A 17,478-nucleotide genomic window follows, 5' to 3' on the forward strand; every position below is an offset into this window, starting at 1 on the left:
AGTGACGAAACTATAATATTTTGAAATACTTTCAAAAGAGCTGAGAAACGTAGGGCCTCTCTTTCAACATGAGCCGTTAATAAGGAATTGTCTTATTTGCAGTAAAACCATTACAAAAATCAAAAGTAACATATTTCTTATTTTATTGTCAACAATTACATTAAGAAACACGCACGCTCGTATGCACACACAACAAACACATATACACATTACGTATTTATACATACATACATACATACATACATACATACATACATACATACATACATACATACATACACACATACATACATACATGCATACGTACAGACATACAGACAGACAGACAGACAGACAGACATACATACATACATACATACATACATACATACATACATACATACATACATACAGACAGACAGACAGACAGACAGACAGACAGACAGACAGACAGACAGACAGACAGACAGACAGACAGACATACTAGTACATCATAAGCTACGGAGTGTCGTTTAATTACAGTGAGAAAGTCTTTGATTACTCATCTGAAATGCTTCACTACCTAACTCATGTTATAGGGAACAACTTAACTCATGGTGTATACTCACCAACGCCAGGGCCAATTGATAAAGTTCGAAAACATTGTTCTTTTGGTGTTAACTGTTGTAATATCGATGGTAATTCTTGGTCTATCCAGTAGGCTACTGTTTCCCACTGGTTAGATAGCTCGTAGTATTTCTTCATAGCGTAGTAGGAGTAGGAACTAATCCTGCCCACACAGTCTCTTTCTTTACTGGTTGCTGTTGGGTAGAACAAATGAATTTGGTCAAAATAAGTCTAAGCGCACAAAAGGAAAGACTTTGCTGTAGTGGTTTATTTACTGAGAACGGACTGGTACAGTGTATTTGTGTTATCTTGTGATATGTAAACCGTGTATATATAGCTATGCTAATTGTACAGCCGTGCATTATTCTGTGTTGTGTCGTGTAGTTTTGTTAGATATGTAGTACAGTGTATAGTTTTGTTTTGAATTTTGTGTTCATATTGTTGGGTTGTACAGTGTTTGACAGCTCTGTATTTCTGTACATGCGTTTTGTGTGAAAGCTATAATGAGCACGTGTTTCATATATTAATCTTTTTGACAAAAAGTTGAAATCAACATCAATATCTAGATATTGTATGTAACCACAACAAATTCAATGTTAATGGTTGTAAACCTTAGTGGCAAATTCAATTTATTCTTGCATTTCAAAAAATCAAAACAATGTTCTCACCATCTATGTTAATAATAATGTCACGACATATGAAACCCATTTCTGTGTTACTACAACTATATACATAGAGAACATTGCACACCCATGTAACATTCGTATACCAAGGACAGGGGTGTGCACATATAGCTGTACCATCTCAGTGGAGCCATGGGGGCTGTACCAGCTATGTGAAAAATATCCATGTTACAGCTCATGCCAACACACTAGGTGAAACATACCTAGATTTGACAAATGTGTGATTGGTATGCCAACATCAATGTAACATGGATGTTAAAAATAGCAATGCAGTATATGTTTTTATAACATCCGCGTACACCACCTTTTTCTCGCAGCCATGTACCAGCTACGTGAGCATAGCTGTTATGTAGGAATTTCCCAATTTCATGCACCGGCTATGTCAACATTGCTGTAACAGCGGTATTTCCCACAGCCATGTACCAGCTGTTTGAGCAATGCTAGTCCGTTATGAACAAAAGGGCTGTTATAGGGTATTATTCCACCATAGCTGTTTCATGTACAAAATGTACATGTATGTGCACAACTGTGTGCTAGGTGTGCATCGTCGCAAACCACAGCCTGTTTTACGGCAACGTTCTTAACGAGCCCCCCACTGGTTTCGAAATGTAGTGGTAGAAATAATAACTCTGGTTTGCGAGAATGTACACAGCTATTGTACTGGGATGTGCAAAACAGATGTGGCACAGAGACGGCATTCCACATCCATGCAACAGGCATGTTTTTCACAACCATGTACCAGGGCTGTGAATAAATATACCCTGTAACGGGGCTGTGTACATAGCTGTGCTCTCCTTCCTAGCACTAGGATGTGGCCACATCCTTGCACCAGGATGTGCACATCCAAGTGCTAGGATGTACAAGGTCCCCTGTATACATGTGTCAAATTTCATGAAAATCAATTATTATAATGATACCCAAGTCATACATTACTGATGTGGACTTCACTGTTATTGGCTACTCTACAACTCTTACATTACAGATGAATGCTTCTTCACTATTGGCTACTCTAAACTAATGTACGGTGATGTCATTTTTAGAGTAAAGAGCAAAATCCTATATATTTTTCTATACTTAAAGACGAAATAAGAAGTCATTCTACGTAACTTTCTATTGAAAATCAAATGATCTCCCCCCCACACACACACTCTCTCTCTCTCTCTCTCTCTCTCTCTCTCTCTCTCTCTCTCTCTCTCTCTCTCTCTCTCTCTCTCTCTCTCTCTCTCTCTCTCTCTCTCTCTCTCTCCTCCCTCCCTCCCTTCATTCGAGATTTCAACCCCTAAGTCCTCGCACCTCCAATATTGTGAGTTATCAGTTTGCGATCTCAGGATTACGTGTATCTCGGGAAGACATAGATATTTAACTAAAGTATGAGCTTAGTGTAACGATTTAACTAAAGTATGTCAATTAATTCTGCAAGCTAGTATAAAGTAAGAAGATAGAGCACTACGGCACGGCAATCTCGAGTTTGATCGATTAGGGAAGAGATAAAAAGTAATTGTAGAATTGATGGTGCTCTGACAGATTAATTAGAAATATAGGTTATGGCTATTATTCTCGTCTTTCACATAATCTCAAAAAACTAGCATAGCATTTTAATCGCTTTTTAACTTTACACTGTAGCTTCTTGTAAGTGCTACACCATTTGAATGTTTTAAATACCATTCTTCGACAAATTGTGACTGTTTAAAATTTTCCCCCTATTTTTTTTTTTTTTTTTTTAAAGATGACTCTTTCTTATCATATATCTAGCTACAAGCTGTGCAGTAATTAATTGCCTTGGGCGAACAGTACCCAAGGTGTGAAATGAGATTGCTAATTCTATTATCTCTCGAGAAACGTTAAAAAAAATTCGTACTTTCTGGCAAAAATCATTCTAAAATATACTCCTTTTGGTGCGATTTTTCTCACCATTTTTTAAAGTAAATTTCTGAAATACCTTTAAGGAACATTAATGTACAAAATAAAATGCATGGTTACGTAAAATTTAATCGCTGACAGCAGTAAATCGAACGATTAAACCAGACTAGATACTGAACATACAAGTAATATGTTTCAGATATATAAATGAAATTATGTTACGTTTTGTATACATTCGCCAAATCTTCTTCGAAAGGTCTGGGCACTGAGGCTGACAGTGCATGAATTTGTGATCGTATATTTCAAGTAATATATTAACGACTGAATGTCTCCTGTATAAGTTGGACACAAATCTATCACTTTTAGTGTAACTTTGACTAAAATGTCTTCACTGTACCAATGAGGTGCGTTTCCGAGGAAGGAGTGAGATGTGTTTACCTTCGTCCATGCCGAGTATGGGTTGTTCTTTCCGTAGCACTGTTTCCAGGATTAAGAAGTCCAAATCCTTCAGGATGATTGGGACTCTTCGAAGCTCGATTGGCTCGAACCTGCAAAGGAAATGAAATCCAACCAGACAGAGGCTTGGTGTCATCAATTCATGATTGCCACAGAGGAATGATATATGACTAAGCAGTACAAAAAAATGAGTCTGATCAGCCCACAAATAATATGAATAATGTAACGGAAGCTACATATTATATCAGTTGTCCCAGCGTTTAATATTCATCGCAGATACAGAATATCATAAATTTTACTTGACAATTTTACAAGTTTTGACGTTATCTTGTTTCATCAACTCGTTAATTCAAACTTAAATGTAACACCATTATGACTACATCGACATATTTTTGCAAGTCGAAATAGATGCTGAATTTAGATTCAAGTTTTAGAATTATACAAGGCACAGTAAGCTTATGTACTACAGTCAATTTCAAAATACCGTGCAGCTTTTCTGTTAGATACAACCACGCAGAAACAAACAAGAAACTTCAATAGCAAAAACGCATGTTTTGCTACATTTAGTCAGAATGAAATAAACCATTTCAATGTATTACAACTCCACGCAGACATTTGGGCACCAATGTTTTTCTAAGTACCAAACACCCGATGGCAGCGAGTAAAATGTCCTTTGCGGTGTTCATTTGATGTCTGTATGGTGGCATGTGTAGTTCATTTCACTTAGACAAAATGTAGCAAGAAACTGTACTCATTCAGTCTTGCTATCTTAAAGTGTAGCATATGCAGTTTCTTATTGGTTTCTGCATGGTTGTATCAAACAGAAAAGCTGTACGGTATTGTGAAGTTCACTGTATGTGTTTTGTGTGATTTGTTCACCAGACGTACGTGCTCACACCTTGAAAGAAATGTCCAATGGTAGGACACTTGCGCGAACTATCTCCTAGTGTCAATGAAGAATTGTTTGTTGGTACTTTCTCTTCTCTGGGCTTCAGACGACAAAAAGTTTTATTAAAATTCTGCAACTCATATGGTAGGGAACGAGCAGAATTTACGGGGGGGGGTCTGTTGGAAAAAGGGGGAAGACCACAAACTGGGGATGCGAGGGGGGGGGGCGGTTGAAAATTCTGATGATCTGTGTAGGAGGGGCATTTAAATATCTCGCTCTTGATTTGGGGCTCTTTGGACCAAATTACCCCCCCCCCCCAGCGGTCGTTAATTACTTTCAAAATTTATTGTGGTTTTGTGAAATGTGATACGCCGTACTCACACGATATCTTCTTATTCGAAAAATTGCAAAATGGTCTGACTCTTGTTTTGTAAGTTGGATTATTATTTTTTAAATAGAATTCTCGCTCATCAAGTTCCTAAAGGTGCATATTTTAGACATATCGTAAACAGACTGATAAAACATGGCATACTTTAAAAAAAGAAAGAAATATGTTTCATAGATTTGATAAATGGTGATGTCACCATTAGTGTTTGCAAATGCTAAATGCCAGCAAGTTTTCCTCATTGTAATGAAATGTTTGAACATCATTATCTGCATGACACGCAAGATGGCAACATAATATTTCTCTTTAACAGTCTTTTCTATTCGTGCTACAGACAGTCTCCATTCTACATCATAAGTGGATAAGAGCGCCAATACACACAGACTCGATAGTTGAAGGAATAAGAGTAATCGAGAAGTTAATGATGGTAAGAAAGCGGTACTTTTCGAACAAAACAAGCATGTAGAATAATGTATACTCTGGGAAAGTAATATGTAACGCAATACCAACCAAACAAACACATTTCTATGCCAAAATGCTCATTTTCCCATACATCATTTTTGCAGACAACAAACCCGCTGATTTCAGTTGTAGAAGACATATTTAAATAAGAAAAATCGAAAAATCGATGTATTCCAACGTGGATTTAGTATGATCTCTTAGAAATAGCCGCCCGTTCGTTTCACCGACTAAACAGAGTCCGATGAAGTACTTGTAATTCTCACAGCAGGATAATCCTATGGCCATGAATGTTTCAATAACATGCGGGTATTATGCGTGTGAAAACACAGCCGTATTGACAATATTGCATTTATCTGAAGTCTTTATCGATGTAGCAAGTCAAGTCTTAAAGAACAAGCCTTCGTCAATGACATATACCCCAATACAAGTACAGAACGTACTTTGAACTGTTTGCTGTCTAAAAAGGCACTTGGATGTAGATTTTTCAGTTACATAACATTTGTTCTATGCACAAACCAGTTTGACATGATTTTGACATCAGAATGCGATCATAATTGTGATCGTTGACGGGAACAATGCAAAGAGTGTGTTATAATTATTTTAAGTAATTTCGAGTGTTACCTATACTTTGGAAAACATTACTAAGTGTAAAACTAAAGTTTGACATGGTTTAAATATTATTCCCAATATTTTTCTTTGTTCAGTTGCGAAAGTAGTGAAATAAGGAGTCTTATCAGTACTCGTCTTCGGCTCGTAGTGACAGACCCCTTATGTTACTCATATTTTGCAGCTGATTGAAAAGAAACATAATGGAGAATGATATCTGCGCAAGTCTCAATCTAAAAGAAGAAAGTGAAGGCGATTTTCAACGTTTTGACAAGTATGTCCGATTGTCGAGCACCACAGAACCAATGATGTAGACATGAATTGTCACTGACGTAGAACAACCATGGGTATAAATTCCATATTTTTGTTCGAGCGCGTACAACCTCAGTAAACAAAGTTTTTAGGCCACATTTTGCCATCCCCCTTTTTTTTGCTAAAAATGACGTAAGAATAACCATAAGTGAACTAAGTCTTTTAAGATTGATGGAATTTTCAGTGTACCAAACAGACACTTTTCTTTACGTTGAACGGCAACATTTTCCAAAAGCAAAGAACAGACCAAGGCTTTGTACGCAGAGTGTAGACAAGACAAACTGATTGTTTTAGATGCGAGAATATAACATTTCATGAACGTACCTATGTAGAAAGTTCTTCGGTTATGTTTACCGATGCATTTTTTCAACCCTAAAATTCCATCATGATATTTTGAAAGCTATCTATCTATCTATGAATGTGAGTGTATGTATGTGTTTATGCGTACGTATGCATTTCGTGACTCTAAATAAACACACACACACACACACACACACACACACACACACACACACACACACACACACACACACACACATCCATTCATAATAACATCCATCCATCCATCCATCCATCCATCCACGCACCCCACCACGACCACCCACATACATATATACATACATACATACATACATACATACATACATACATACATACATACGCAGGGGTGATCATGAAGAAATCAGTAACAATTGTGATTAGTACAAATGGAAATTATCGTGTATAGTGAAAATAAACCATGAATAGTCAAAGAGACTGTGATAGGAAGTTAGTCAATGTGTACATGATGTATTGAATGGCAATGAACCATTGACACTTACCCATATAGGGATTGGAAGTTTAGACTGATGATAGCATAGAAAAGTTTGCATGTAACTTGGAGTGTTGGTAAACAACAAACAGGGAAATGAACAAACAGTATGATATTGACAGCCAGACAGCTAAAAAAAACCTCATGAAATTGGCAAAATAACGCAGAACAACGTCATTACGTTGACAGATCCAAAGCAAGTATAAATATGAGCTAAAATCAAAGACGTGTAATATTGTAGGAGATAACATCACTTACTGCTGGTCGTCTTTACTCGAACTCTCGTCCACGCTCATACTCACCAACTTAGTGAGTCGATGATATAGCGGTGACTTTTTTGACCGCGTTGACTAATAATTTCAGTATCGCTTTCAAATGCATATCTTTCTCAAAAAAAATTAATATTCGTAACACGGTATGATCACAGTTTTCACCGGAACCATCTGATCAATTAGTCTGTTTCCTTCATTTCGAAAAAAAAAACTCTTTCACAAAGGAATGCTCAGGCTGTATGTTGATTTATTAATGATGTTAATAAGAGTGTACGTGTCTCGATGCCGAAGTTTATTTTTTTTAATGTTTGGCGAGAAATTATTGTCATTTAAAAATCTAAATTGAAACACCTTGATTTTGACACATATACAATACTTTGGTATTCCGCCAGTCAATGACTTATATTCCCAAAATCCTCGCGCAAGGTCAGGGACATTTCTGGAAAAAAAATCCCCTGTGATGATACGTAGCTAATTGACCATGTAATAGATGTATGTATGTATGTATGTTAGAAAACACCACGCAGATGTGTGTACCGTATTTAAGTAGATTCAAAATACAGCCTACCTGTAATAGCAGCTGGCCTTTTCATAATTGTCCATACTGCTAGAGGAATAATTCCAGGAACGGAACTGACTAATTATTCAGATGAAAATGTAATATGCAGCCGACTATCGATTATACTTTGAGCAACGTACGTCAACACTCTGTTCTCGAATGAAGTCTTCACAATATAATTTCCTTTTGATGACGGCGCATATAGAATAATGGCGCCCAATTTTAGATCTCGCTATATCCGGTTTTTGCATATGTATGAGTATTACTACCATTCATCAGATGCTTTGTTCCCGCCCTTTTTTATCTGAAAGTTAGGAAAGATGTATAGCATTCCATAAATTCCAATAAATAAACATAAGACGAAAGAAAACAAAACAACTTAAAATTCAACCCCCTCCCCCCACCCTCTCCCAGGGCTTTTCAGTTGTCAATTGATCGATTCATATCTAAAAAACAAACAAATTGGGCGTATCAACTCTTAAAGAATATTATATATTATATTAAAATTAAACACACTACCATCACTAGCATTACACACACAAAGAGTGTGATAACTTTAATTGCCAATGACTCCCCTCCCCCTCTTGTTAATTTTAATAATACCTTTCAGTGTATTTATATTGTTACGTAATATTTCGTAGGCACAATGCAATGGTAAATCACGAGGGCAAAAGGTCATTGAAAGTGGACCATACAATCATAACATGTTATGAATATAAAAACTTTGTTCAGTGTCACTGAAAACTTGATATTTTGTGACAATTTTGACGACAATTTTGGCGGGGAAATGTCGGAATTTTTTTAATTGAAGGGTACAATGATTCTGTGTGACAATCTTGACGTCAATTTTGGCTGGGGGGATGTGACAAAATTCAATCACCGAGAAACTACATTAAAACATTTTAAGACCGCGTGATCTCGGTTACTGATTTTTTTGACATTCGTTACATTGCCGCAAAGCAGAATAACATGATTAATTACCATATAATATCTTCAGTTGTGTTATTTCCCTTCCGTCGACGATTGTGTTTTTTGTGTGTGGCATGTTTAGTCCATAAACTAAATGTCTCTTCTTTTTTTTACTTAAACGAGGTTAAAGTCTAGAATCATAACCACATACAAGTAAGCTTCGTTAAAAAGGACGTCACATCTGGTGTAGCCGCGCATATACTATTTTGCATTTGTAAATCTAATTAAAATGCATTATCAAATGTAGTATGGAAGCGTCCAGCTTTAAAAATAGTTTTAATTTTTAAATACCGCATCACATATTCAACTCATTATGATGTAAGAATTAATGAGAATCATTTTACAGCTGTGATCGAAGTCATTGTCATGGTAAACTGATCTAAAAATGAAATGCACGCATAAAACAACACGTGTCAATTTTATTCACTTTAATACCATTTCTTGTAAATTCCTTATTACAATAATTTCTAAATCCGGACTGTTTTCTAATTTTGGGAAATTATCAACCGTTTTTGATCAACCGTTTTGATAGTCTAGATTCTAGAATGTTCAAGGCCTAGGCCCGCATTCACTACAACCAGTACGTACTAACAGTAACACGTTCCATATTGGTGGCCGTCCGAAACACCTTTTGACCCTTGACCCTTGGGGGGGTGGGCGGGGTACAAGAACTTATTCACACTATCTTTTACCGACCTGATGAATGTGTTTAAGCACCTTCAGATCTATTTTGGATTTTTATTTTATCATAATTTTTGATATTTTGCTGATAAAAATGCATCATTTCAAAAACCTTGGATAACAACTATTCGGGTGTGCAGTATTTGTAAAGTGTAAGTTTTGAAAGAGATAACCAAACCTTGAAGATTATGATGTAAAATTTATCACATTTGCCAAAAACATAAAAACCCAAAATAGTCTGCCTAGGCCCCATTAGAGCCAACGAAATTATTAGCACCTATCGTTACTAATTTTTGTGTGTGTAAATTCACACGACTATTCAAACAGGCAATGATCGCACAACACGCATGCGCCAACATAATTCCCAATCTTCATACTGTACTGTCACTACATGACAGAGGAGTTCGAAAGCTAAGCCTTTAGATTATTTTTATCCACTAATTTTCATTTCCCGTTACACTTGCAGACAAATACTCTTGTTTCTGTGTAAGCGTTGATTAGAGTTTCATTGCTCAAGCCTTGCCAAATATTTATAAATTGTCAAGCCAACGGCAAAATGATGAATCCATCCCCGACAGACAACGATTGCGTCAACGCAGCCTGTTATCTATATGATGTATGAGTTACTTGACTTCGATGACAATACCGTTGAAGTAAATCACTGTTTGATTTTATAGTGAGACATGTTTTGTGTGATTACATACATGGTACCTCGGGCTATGACAACAGGTTACATCAACTGAATTTAATGTATCACCTGTTTTACGTTGATTCCCTAAGTTAGTAGTGAAACACATTTACATAGACATGCCCGAAATGTGAGCAGACCGCTGTCATGTCATTTCTTGCGAGACTTCGGTATGGTCTCGTTTACCATGATAAATGACACTGTTCTGTTTATTATCTTTCTGGTTTTATTTTGTTCATCTATAGCGAGAGTTTGCTAATACAGAACCTCAGATATTGATAATCGATAGAGATATAGAAATTGCCTATTTGGGGAGCCTTCAGTAACTACAAGGAGGGGGGGGGGGCAAGCCCGGTTTGTGGCGTAAAATGTTAGTGGCCTTCCCTCAATTTCCTTTCTCTTAAAAATGACCCTCCTCCTGTAATGACCCTCCTCCTGTTCAAATATTTCAATGAAAAACGTGTCAGTATCCGCCTCATTATCATCAATATCTTGATCATGCCACAATCATAAAATACTTCCCCTAATTTCCATTGTCTAAAATATGGCCCTCCCACGAGGACAGATTTTTAAAAAGCCTGTGATCCCCAGTCCCCGGCCCTCCCCTCTTTGTACTAAATACTGAAGGCTCAAATGTTCCAATATTGATCCTTGAGATCTCGAGAGTTAATGCCTTCAAAACTTATAAAGTGGTGGCAGCAGTGGGATTAAGTCATTTGATTAACCATTGATTCTGAGACTAGTGTCACAGAAAGTGTCCCTTTTCCATGTCTGACAGCAATTAAACCATGTTTATTGAAATATTTTAAATGGTCATGTTTTAGAGAAAAGAAAGTGAGAGAGGTTCACTTTTTAGCACGATGGAATGGGGGGGGGGGGGTTCACATTTTACGCAAAAGCCCATTCATTTATGATTCATTATGCAGAAATTTGAATAAGACTATTATTACTGTATTGTCACCAGGTCACATCAAAAATTAACTCATTCACGAAATGCAACGATAGTTTTGCATGCAGCAGCCTGTTACAGGGAGTTATTTGACCTCGACGGCGTGTATCACTTGTGTTTTTTGACCCCCTAAGTTAACAGTGAAAGAATACATGTACACCTTCGATGAAATGTAGGCCACCATGATATGTTGATGACCCCATGGAACTTTACTATTATGCTGTTCTATTTATTATCATTCTGGTTAAAATTTGAGGGTTTGGCTATAAAACACTGAACTTCAGATTTTATCGGAATTTGTCTATTCATAGATTTGTCCAGTTGACTGAAAGTGCAGACGAACAGCTTATATAATTAGAACAGGCAATGTATTAAAACTCGTTAAACTCGTCAAATTTTCGGCTGATACCAAAGACACGTCTATTTTGAGTATCCTCAATGTGACAACACACAATATTTAAATAAGGACGTTTCAGAACTCGAGAATGGTACTACATTTAGGCCTAATAAAAACATTGTGTGCATGTGGTTCCGATTACACTCAATTTTAGAATAGGTGGGGTGTATATATATATATATATATATATATATGTATGAGTGTCTAGTTCTGGTAGTTATGTTTCATGTGGTTTTCCATATTTTTGGGTTTCGTGTGAAATTCATGTTAATTTTTGCCAACATATATCATTGTGTTCCCCATCATCTGAGCAATTAAAAAATATATGTTGGCAATTTTTATTTCAATATTAAGGGTAATTTTTGCAGCAATTTCATAAATGATGTAAAATCATGGTTTTTCTGTATATTGATGGCAAATTAAAATTTGTGAACAGTACGATTGCTTTATATCTGTATAAATGTACTTATGGGCATCTTGTAGACGATAAACCTGTAGATTGTTGTATAATTTTGCATTTTAATCACAATATTATAAATTCTGGCTTATTTATTTGCATATCATTTGCATATTATGTATGATGCTTCAGGTTTATTTGATTTCCTGTATTGTTTGATGTTGCTGATTGCTATTCTTTCAAAAATGTATGCCAACCCTTAACCATGAATTATTTCAGTTACTATGAATACTCTGGTTGGTTTAGGGAGCCTTCAATATTTACAGGGGGCGGAGGAAATCACACATGGTCTGTTAAGAAAAACATGACCATCCCCCCATTCTCCATTCGTAAAAAGTGACCCTCCCCTTTGTCTCATTTTGTAAAACATGACCCTCCCCATGACAACTGCATATACTGAACGTTAATCAATATTCCCATTATATGTACACATACACATTAAATCACTTTGACGCTGTATATTTGTACATATACTACCATTACAGGAGTTATATAGAAACGCCTGTGATCAGAACGAAAAAAAGTCTACTTCTTATCACTATCAAACTGACAAATATTGGTACAAAAACAACACCGGGCGCGCCCCTCTGTTGTAGGTTCATGCACATACATGTACTTGTCTGTGGTTCACGCGACTCTTTTATCGGTTTGTCTGTGCCCGTGAACGTTTGTCATGTTGTAACATAACATTTGCGTGTAAGCTTATATGATCGTGAAGTTTGTAGTTTAGCAACTCCGCTTGTGTACTGTCCTTTTCGAAATCTCTTGAACTGATTTTGAAATCTAAACGACAGAAGTCGCTTGTTATCAAGTGTACATACACACATTAAAAATATTCCTTTTCAGATCTGGCATCTGGTTTTAATATGTATCTACACATGTGGTATTGAATGCTGGACAGGTACATTCTACACAGGATATAGAGTCCAAGTTTAGGTCTACACAAAATTTGAAATTTTACCTCAATATTAGCATACAAGTTACATAAATTGGACCTCCTGCAAATATTAGATAGAAAAGAAACATCACTCAGTAAAACACATTTTAGAAACCTTCAGAATGTTTCACCCCCACTTTTGACCAATTGAGATACATTCTAGAACAATGGAAAAAGTCAATATGGCAGCTACTTTAGAACGTTTTTGTTATTTGTTCTGTATTCAGTTCTCCCTCTATGTTCTGTAGAAATATCATGTTAAAAAGTAAATGAATCGTTGTTAAAGGCATTTCATGAGTGCTCATTAATTTCCCACTTTGCAATGGTATCAAAATGAGATAGACTTCGTCATCAAGTTGGCATGTGACTACTTATTCCCAGCAATAAAATTTATTTGTGTATGAGAATTACCAAAAGATGTAGAAGGGTACATTCCATATTGTTTATGTTGAGGATTTGAATGTCAGATTTTATTTGAGTAATAAAAAACTTGGAATGATGGCTAACAATGCAATAAAATTTGATTTAAGATACTATTTTCTGGTGGGTTGGTGGTTGGGGTTGGGTGGTACATTAGAATGTGTCTCTGCTGTTACTTTCAACCTTTATTCATGACTGACCAAGAGGAAGTTCGTTGCGTAATCGAATGTAAGAGTGCCTTCACACTGAATAAGTAAACTAAATATGTATATATTCATATTGTTCCTTTGAAATATTAGAAAAGATATTCTTCAGATACTGAATTTATCATCTTTATTTTTTGCAACATTGTCCTTTATCCTGTTTTATTTTAGAATTTCGATGAAATATTGTAATCAAATGTAACAGCGGAGAACACATCTATTCATGTTGTGCCCTTGAATTGACATGTAACTCCAACCAAATAGCTATACTAGTAGAAACGTAGACAATGCATACGACATAATGGCGTGAGTGAGAGACTAGACAGTAGTTTTGAATAAAAATAATTGGGTCTATTTACTCGAATACATAACTTTGTATAGTAACGATTCAATTGATGCTATGCTATTGATCAAAAATATGTTTATATCAGATGTAAACTGAATGCCTTCAATAAAGGCAAAACTTTAGATTGCTGTTCCTTCACGCCTTGTCGAAAGAAAAATTCTGCGCTACCAGACATGATATTGCATATCCATTAGTTACTACATCAATAAATAAAACGTAGCTTTGGAACTTATTGTTCATATCCTCTTCTGTAAAAGTTGAGTTTGGTGTATTTTTAACCCGCTGTAACTTTCACTAGAGTCCACCATTTTAGCTAGCTGCGCGCACTATACGAAAAGTCATATTTGACCATGTCTTTCCACCGGGGTAAAACTTTAGCAGAGGATGTGTAAATGTGGTGAGTATGAGACGAAGTGACACCTTTGACTTAATTCACCCCCGGTGACCTCTCCCCTGGGGGCTGTGAACAGTCAAAAGTGTCACTTTGTCTCGCACTACCCCTTGACAGAGATGGTAGTTAGGTGGGTCACAGGTACTAGGTATGGTAAAGGTTGGATAAAGGTGGGTAAATTTGATTTTTCGTATAGTAAACCTCAACTGAATCTCTTCTTTCGTGCCAGTAAAATCAATTTAATACTAGACAATAATTTTGAAAAAAAATAATCAGGTCTACCACTCAAGTAGTTGTTTTGTCAACTATTTTTGTCCTTGTTACCACGTCTACTCAAATAAAACCTACCTAAGAGTACCCATTCATTCTCATTCAGGCTACCAACCTACCATCCACAGACACCACCACGATCTAGGTTAGTGTAATCTGTTCACCTTAAGCTTATGAGATTCGCCAAGTTTTATTACAAAAGGGCGATGGATTCACTTGTTTCAAAGATGGTAGACTGTAATTTACTAGTTAAATTTCAGTAATTGTACGTGTATTAATGGCTTACAGCTCGATGTAGTTTTAGTGGAGATTCGACTAACCCTGGGCTTCGCATCACCGTTTCATAGCTGACCCCCACCGGCTACCTGTTCCGAATATATGCATGAACCGTTTATTGTTTCGATACTGAGAGGTATGACATGTAAATATATACATGTACTAGTATACAATGATATTTTCTCTATTTTATCGATTAAGTATTATATCTATTGAGATCAGAAGTGCATATTTTTAATCAGCTCACACATCCATATAACACCAGAGGATGAGTGCATTCTTAAGATCTATCATCTAGCCTAATTACTGAAAATCACTAATTATGCAAATAACTCATTAAAATTACAAGCTATACGGTATTATCAAACTTTATGACACATGCACTTTGTTATCATTAATGTATGTACTAAATTACTTCGATTCATAATCATATTTTAACATTCTGAATGACTTAGAAATGGCAAGTAAAGTCAGAAGGAACATTTGAACTGTTTGTTTTATTGAATTTGCCCAAATTTCAGCGATAAAAAAGAATTTTCATTTACTCATGGTTTTCCTAACCGGTTTTCCTAAGCGTCGATTTAATTTTTTTATATCTAATTGAAGACATTTAGGGTCGTTTGGGTTATGAGAAACAGAATTAAGGCTGCCCTTATATATACCTACCAATTACTGTTGCTATCTTTACAATATACATAATGTTCTGACTGTTGCTATGGATATGGTCTTGTTGATAGGCATATTTCATACATGTTTTGATATTTTTTTGGCCTGACTAACCAAAAATGTTGTTATCTTTGCAAAATACTAGTATACTGACATTGTTGGCTGTTGCTAAGGCCATATCAATGGAAGTTGACTATAATCACATGGATTCATGGGTTTTCATTGCCTAACCAATGGTTAAGAATAGGGTCTTGGGGCCACAATTTATTTTTAGCCCCCTAAGACTAATTTTGAAGATAAAAATTGCCAACATGTATTTTTTTTATATGTGGTCCTATAATGAATGTAACCATTACATCACATACCAGTTGTCCCATAGCTATCCAACCAGTGCTAACAACAGTGGTAACTTTCCAATCCCTAAGGTTAACCTCTCAATTAGTCAACACAACTTCAAGTACGCATCTATTAAAACCTGGAACTCTGTGCCAATGTTTGTAAGAACGATAAACAATAGACATAATTTTAAGAAAAACTTAAGGCAGTATCTTCTGAGGGAATAACCTTTATCTGTTGTCTCTTTCAATTTGCCACTGTAATTTTATTTCTGTATATTAGAACTTGTGCTTGTTTCCTGTTCTTATTTTACTATTTTTTCCCGTTATGTTTATAAGCTTCCAGCTTCCAGCCACCAACACTTCTCTTTATTTACTAAGAATTATATTTTTGTTGTTATTGTGAAACTCGTACCAGCCCAAATTTGTATTTATTATCTGCATGTACGATCCATGGACATTGATTAGTTCCTACGAACTATTTCCATGGCCCTCACCAGAAATGTTCTTTCCGTTGCTTTCAGAGTTTGTGTATATATTTTTCTCTTCTGGTGGAATAAATTTCAATTCAATTCAATTCAATATATGTTTCATAAAATTAACATGCATTTCACACGAAAACCCATATGCCCCTGTACTATATAGTCTCTGTGTTATTGGTTTCTTCCCATCAGATGTAAAGCCATTACAGATTGGAGAAACAGTTTTATATTGTCGTTTTAAGTTCAACATGATGTCAGTTTCTGCATCCACTATTTCTTACGAGACTTCACAGTTTTCGCGATATTATAATTTTGTTCTCAAATTAGTAAAAAAAAGTTTAGGGTTGGCAGTGAAAAACTAGGTGGGGTCGCCGACGGTAACGGGAACCAAACACTTTTTTAGGCCTTACTTTCCAATCTAAATAATATTCTTGAGTTAATGGATTTAACTTCATATTACTCCGAAATTTACAATTAGCTTACCAAAGCTTTCGCCAGGTATCCACCATGGCTTCGTCAGAGTTACTTTCATCATAATATTCTTGAGCATATTTATAAAACTAAAAACTGGACCATTTTTTGAAACTATATGTCGTAATTATATAATGGTTTACTTCTCAATATTGAATCACCTAGAAGTCAACTTATGAGTGTAACTGTACATATAATGCGGCAACTGACTTTGTATTTGGCAGAACGGACCCTAAACTCATAACCTCCATCAACCAGTCTGAGAACACATTGAACTTGACAACAAAAAATAACCATTCACGCGACACGCTGTGAAATAATACGCAGTGATCACTGTGACTGAACGTGCATGACATAGCTTTTGCCTTGATATTATATATATAATGATCATGCCATATATAGGTATATATCAAGGCAAGTCAAACTAACATGGATCTGGATTCAAACCCAGGGTTTCACTAAAGATATAAGCCCGTCATTAAACTACCAACATATTGGACGAGTGTCCTTTTATAGGTAACTGAACAATTGTAGCGAATATATCTTAGGTTGCTCGATGAAAAAATGTCCCAGTTGCAACCAGTGCAAATTTAATAGCTTCGCCAGATTAGTCTGTGATTCCTTTTGCTTAAACAAGTTTTTTCATTTGTGATTTTCGCT

At 35.9% G+C, this 17,478-nt stretch overlaps 1 protein-coding gene across 1 annotated transcript in view; it reads right to left on the minus strand.

Moving 5' to 3' along the window:
• The window catches only part of LOC144433178 (histamine N-methyltransferase-like), a 13,108-nt gene extending 5,763 nt beyond the window's left edge, over positions 1 to 7,345 (minus strand). The window contains exons 1-3 of the mRNA XM_078121487.1: positions 7,308 to 7,345; positions 3,567 to 3,676; positions 588 to 779 (exon numbers count right to left, since the gene is read on the minus strand). Coding sequence (XP_077977613.1) covers positions 588 to 779; positions 3,567 to 3,676; positions 7,308 to 7,345 — 340 coding nt within the window. The remainder of the gene's footprint in view (positions 1 to 587; positions 780 to 3,566; positions 3,677 to 7,307) is intronic.
• Between the last annotated feature and the right edge of the window lie 10,133 nt (positions 7,346 to 17,478).

Source organism: Glandiceps talaboti, chromosome 3 (genome assembly GCF_964340395.1).
Source record: "Glandiceps talaboti chromosome 3, keGlaTala1.1, whole genome shotgun sequence".
NCBI classification, from domain to species: Eukaryota; Metazoa; Hemichordata; class Enteropneusta; family Spengelidae; genus Glandiceps; species Glandiceps talaboti.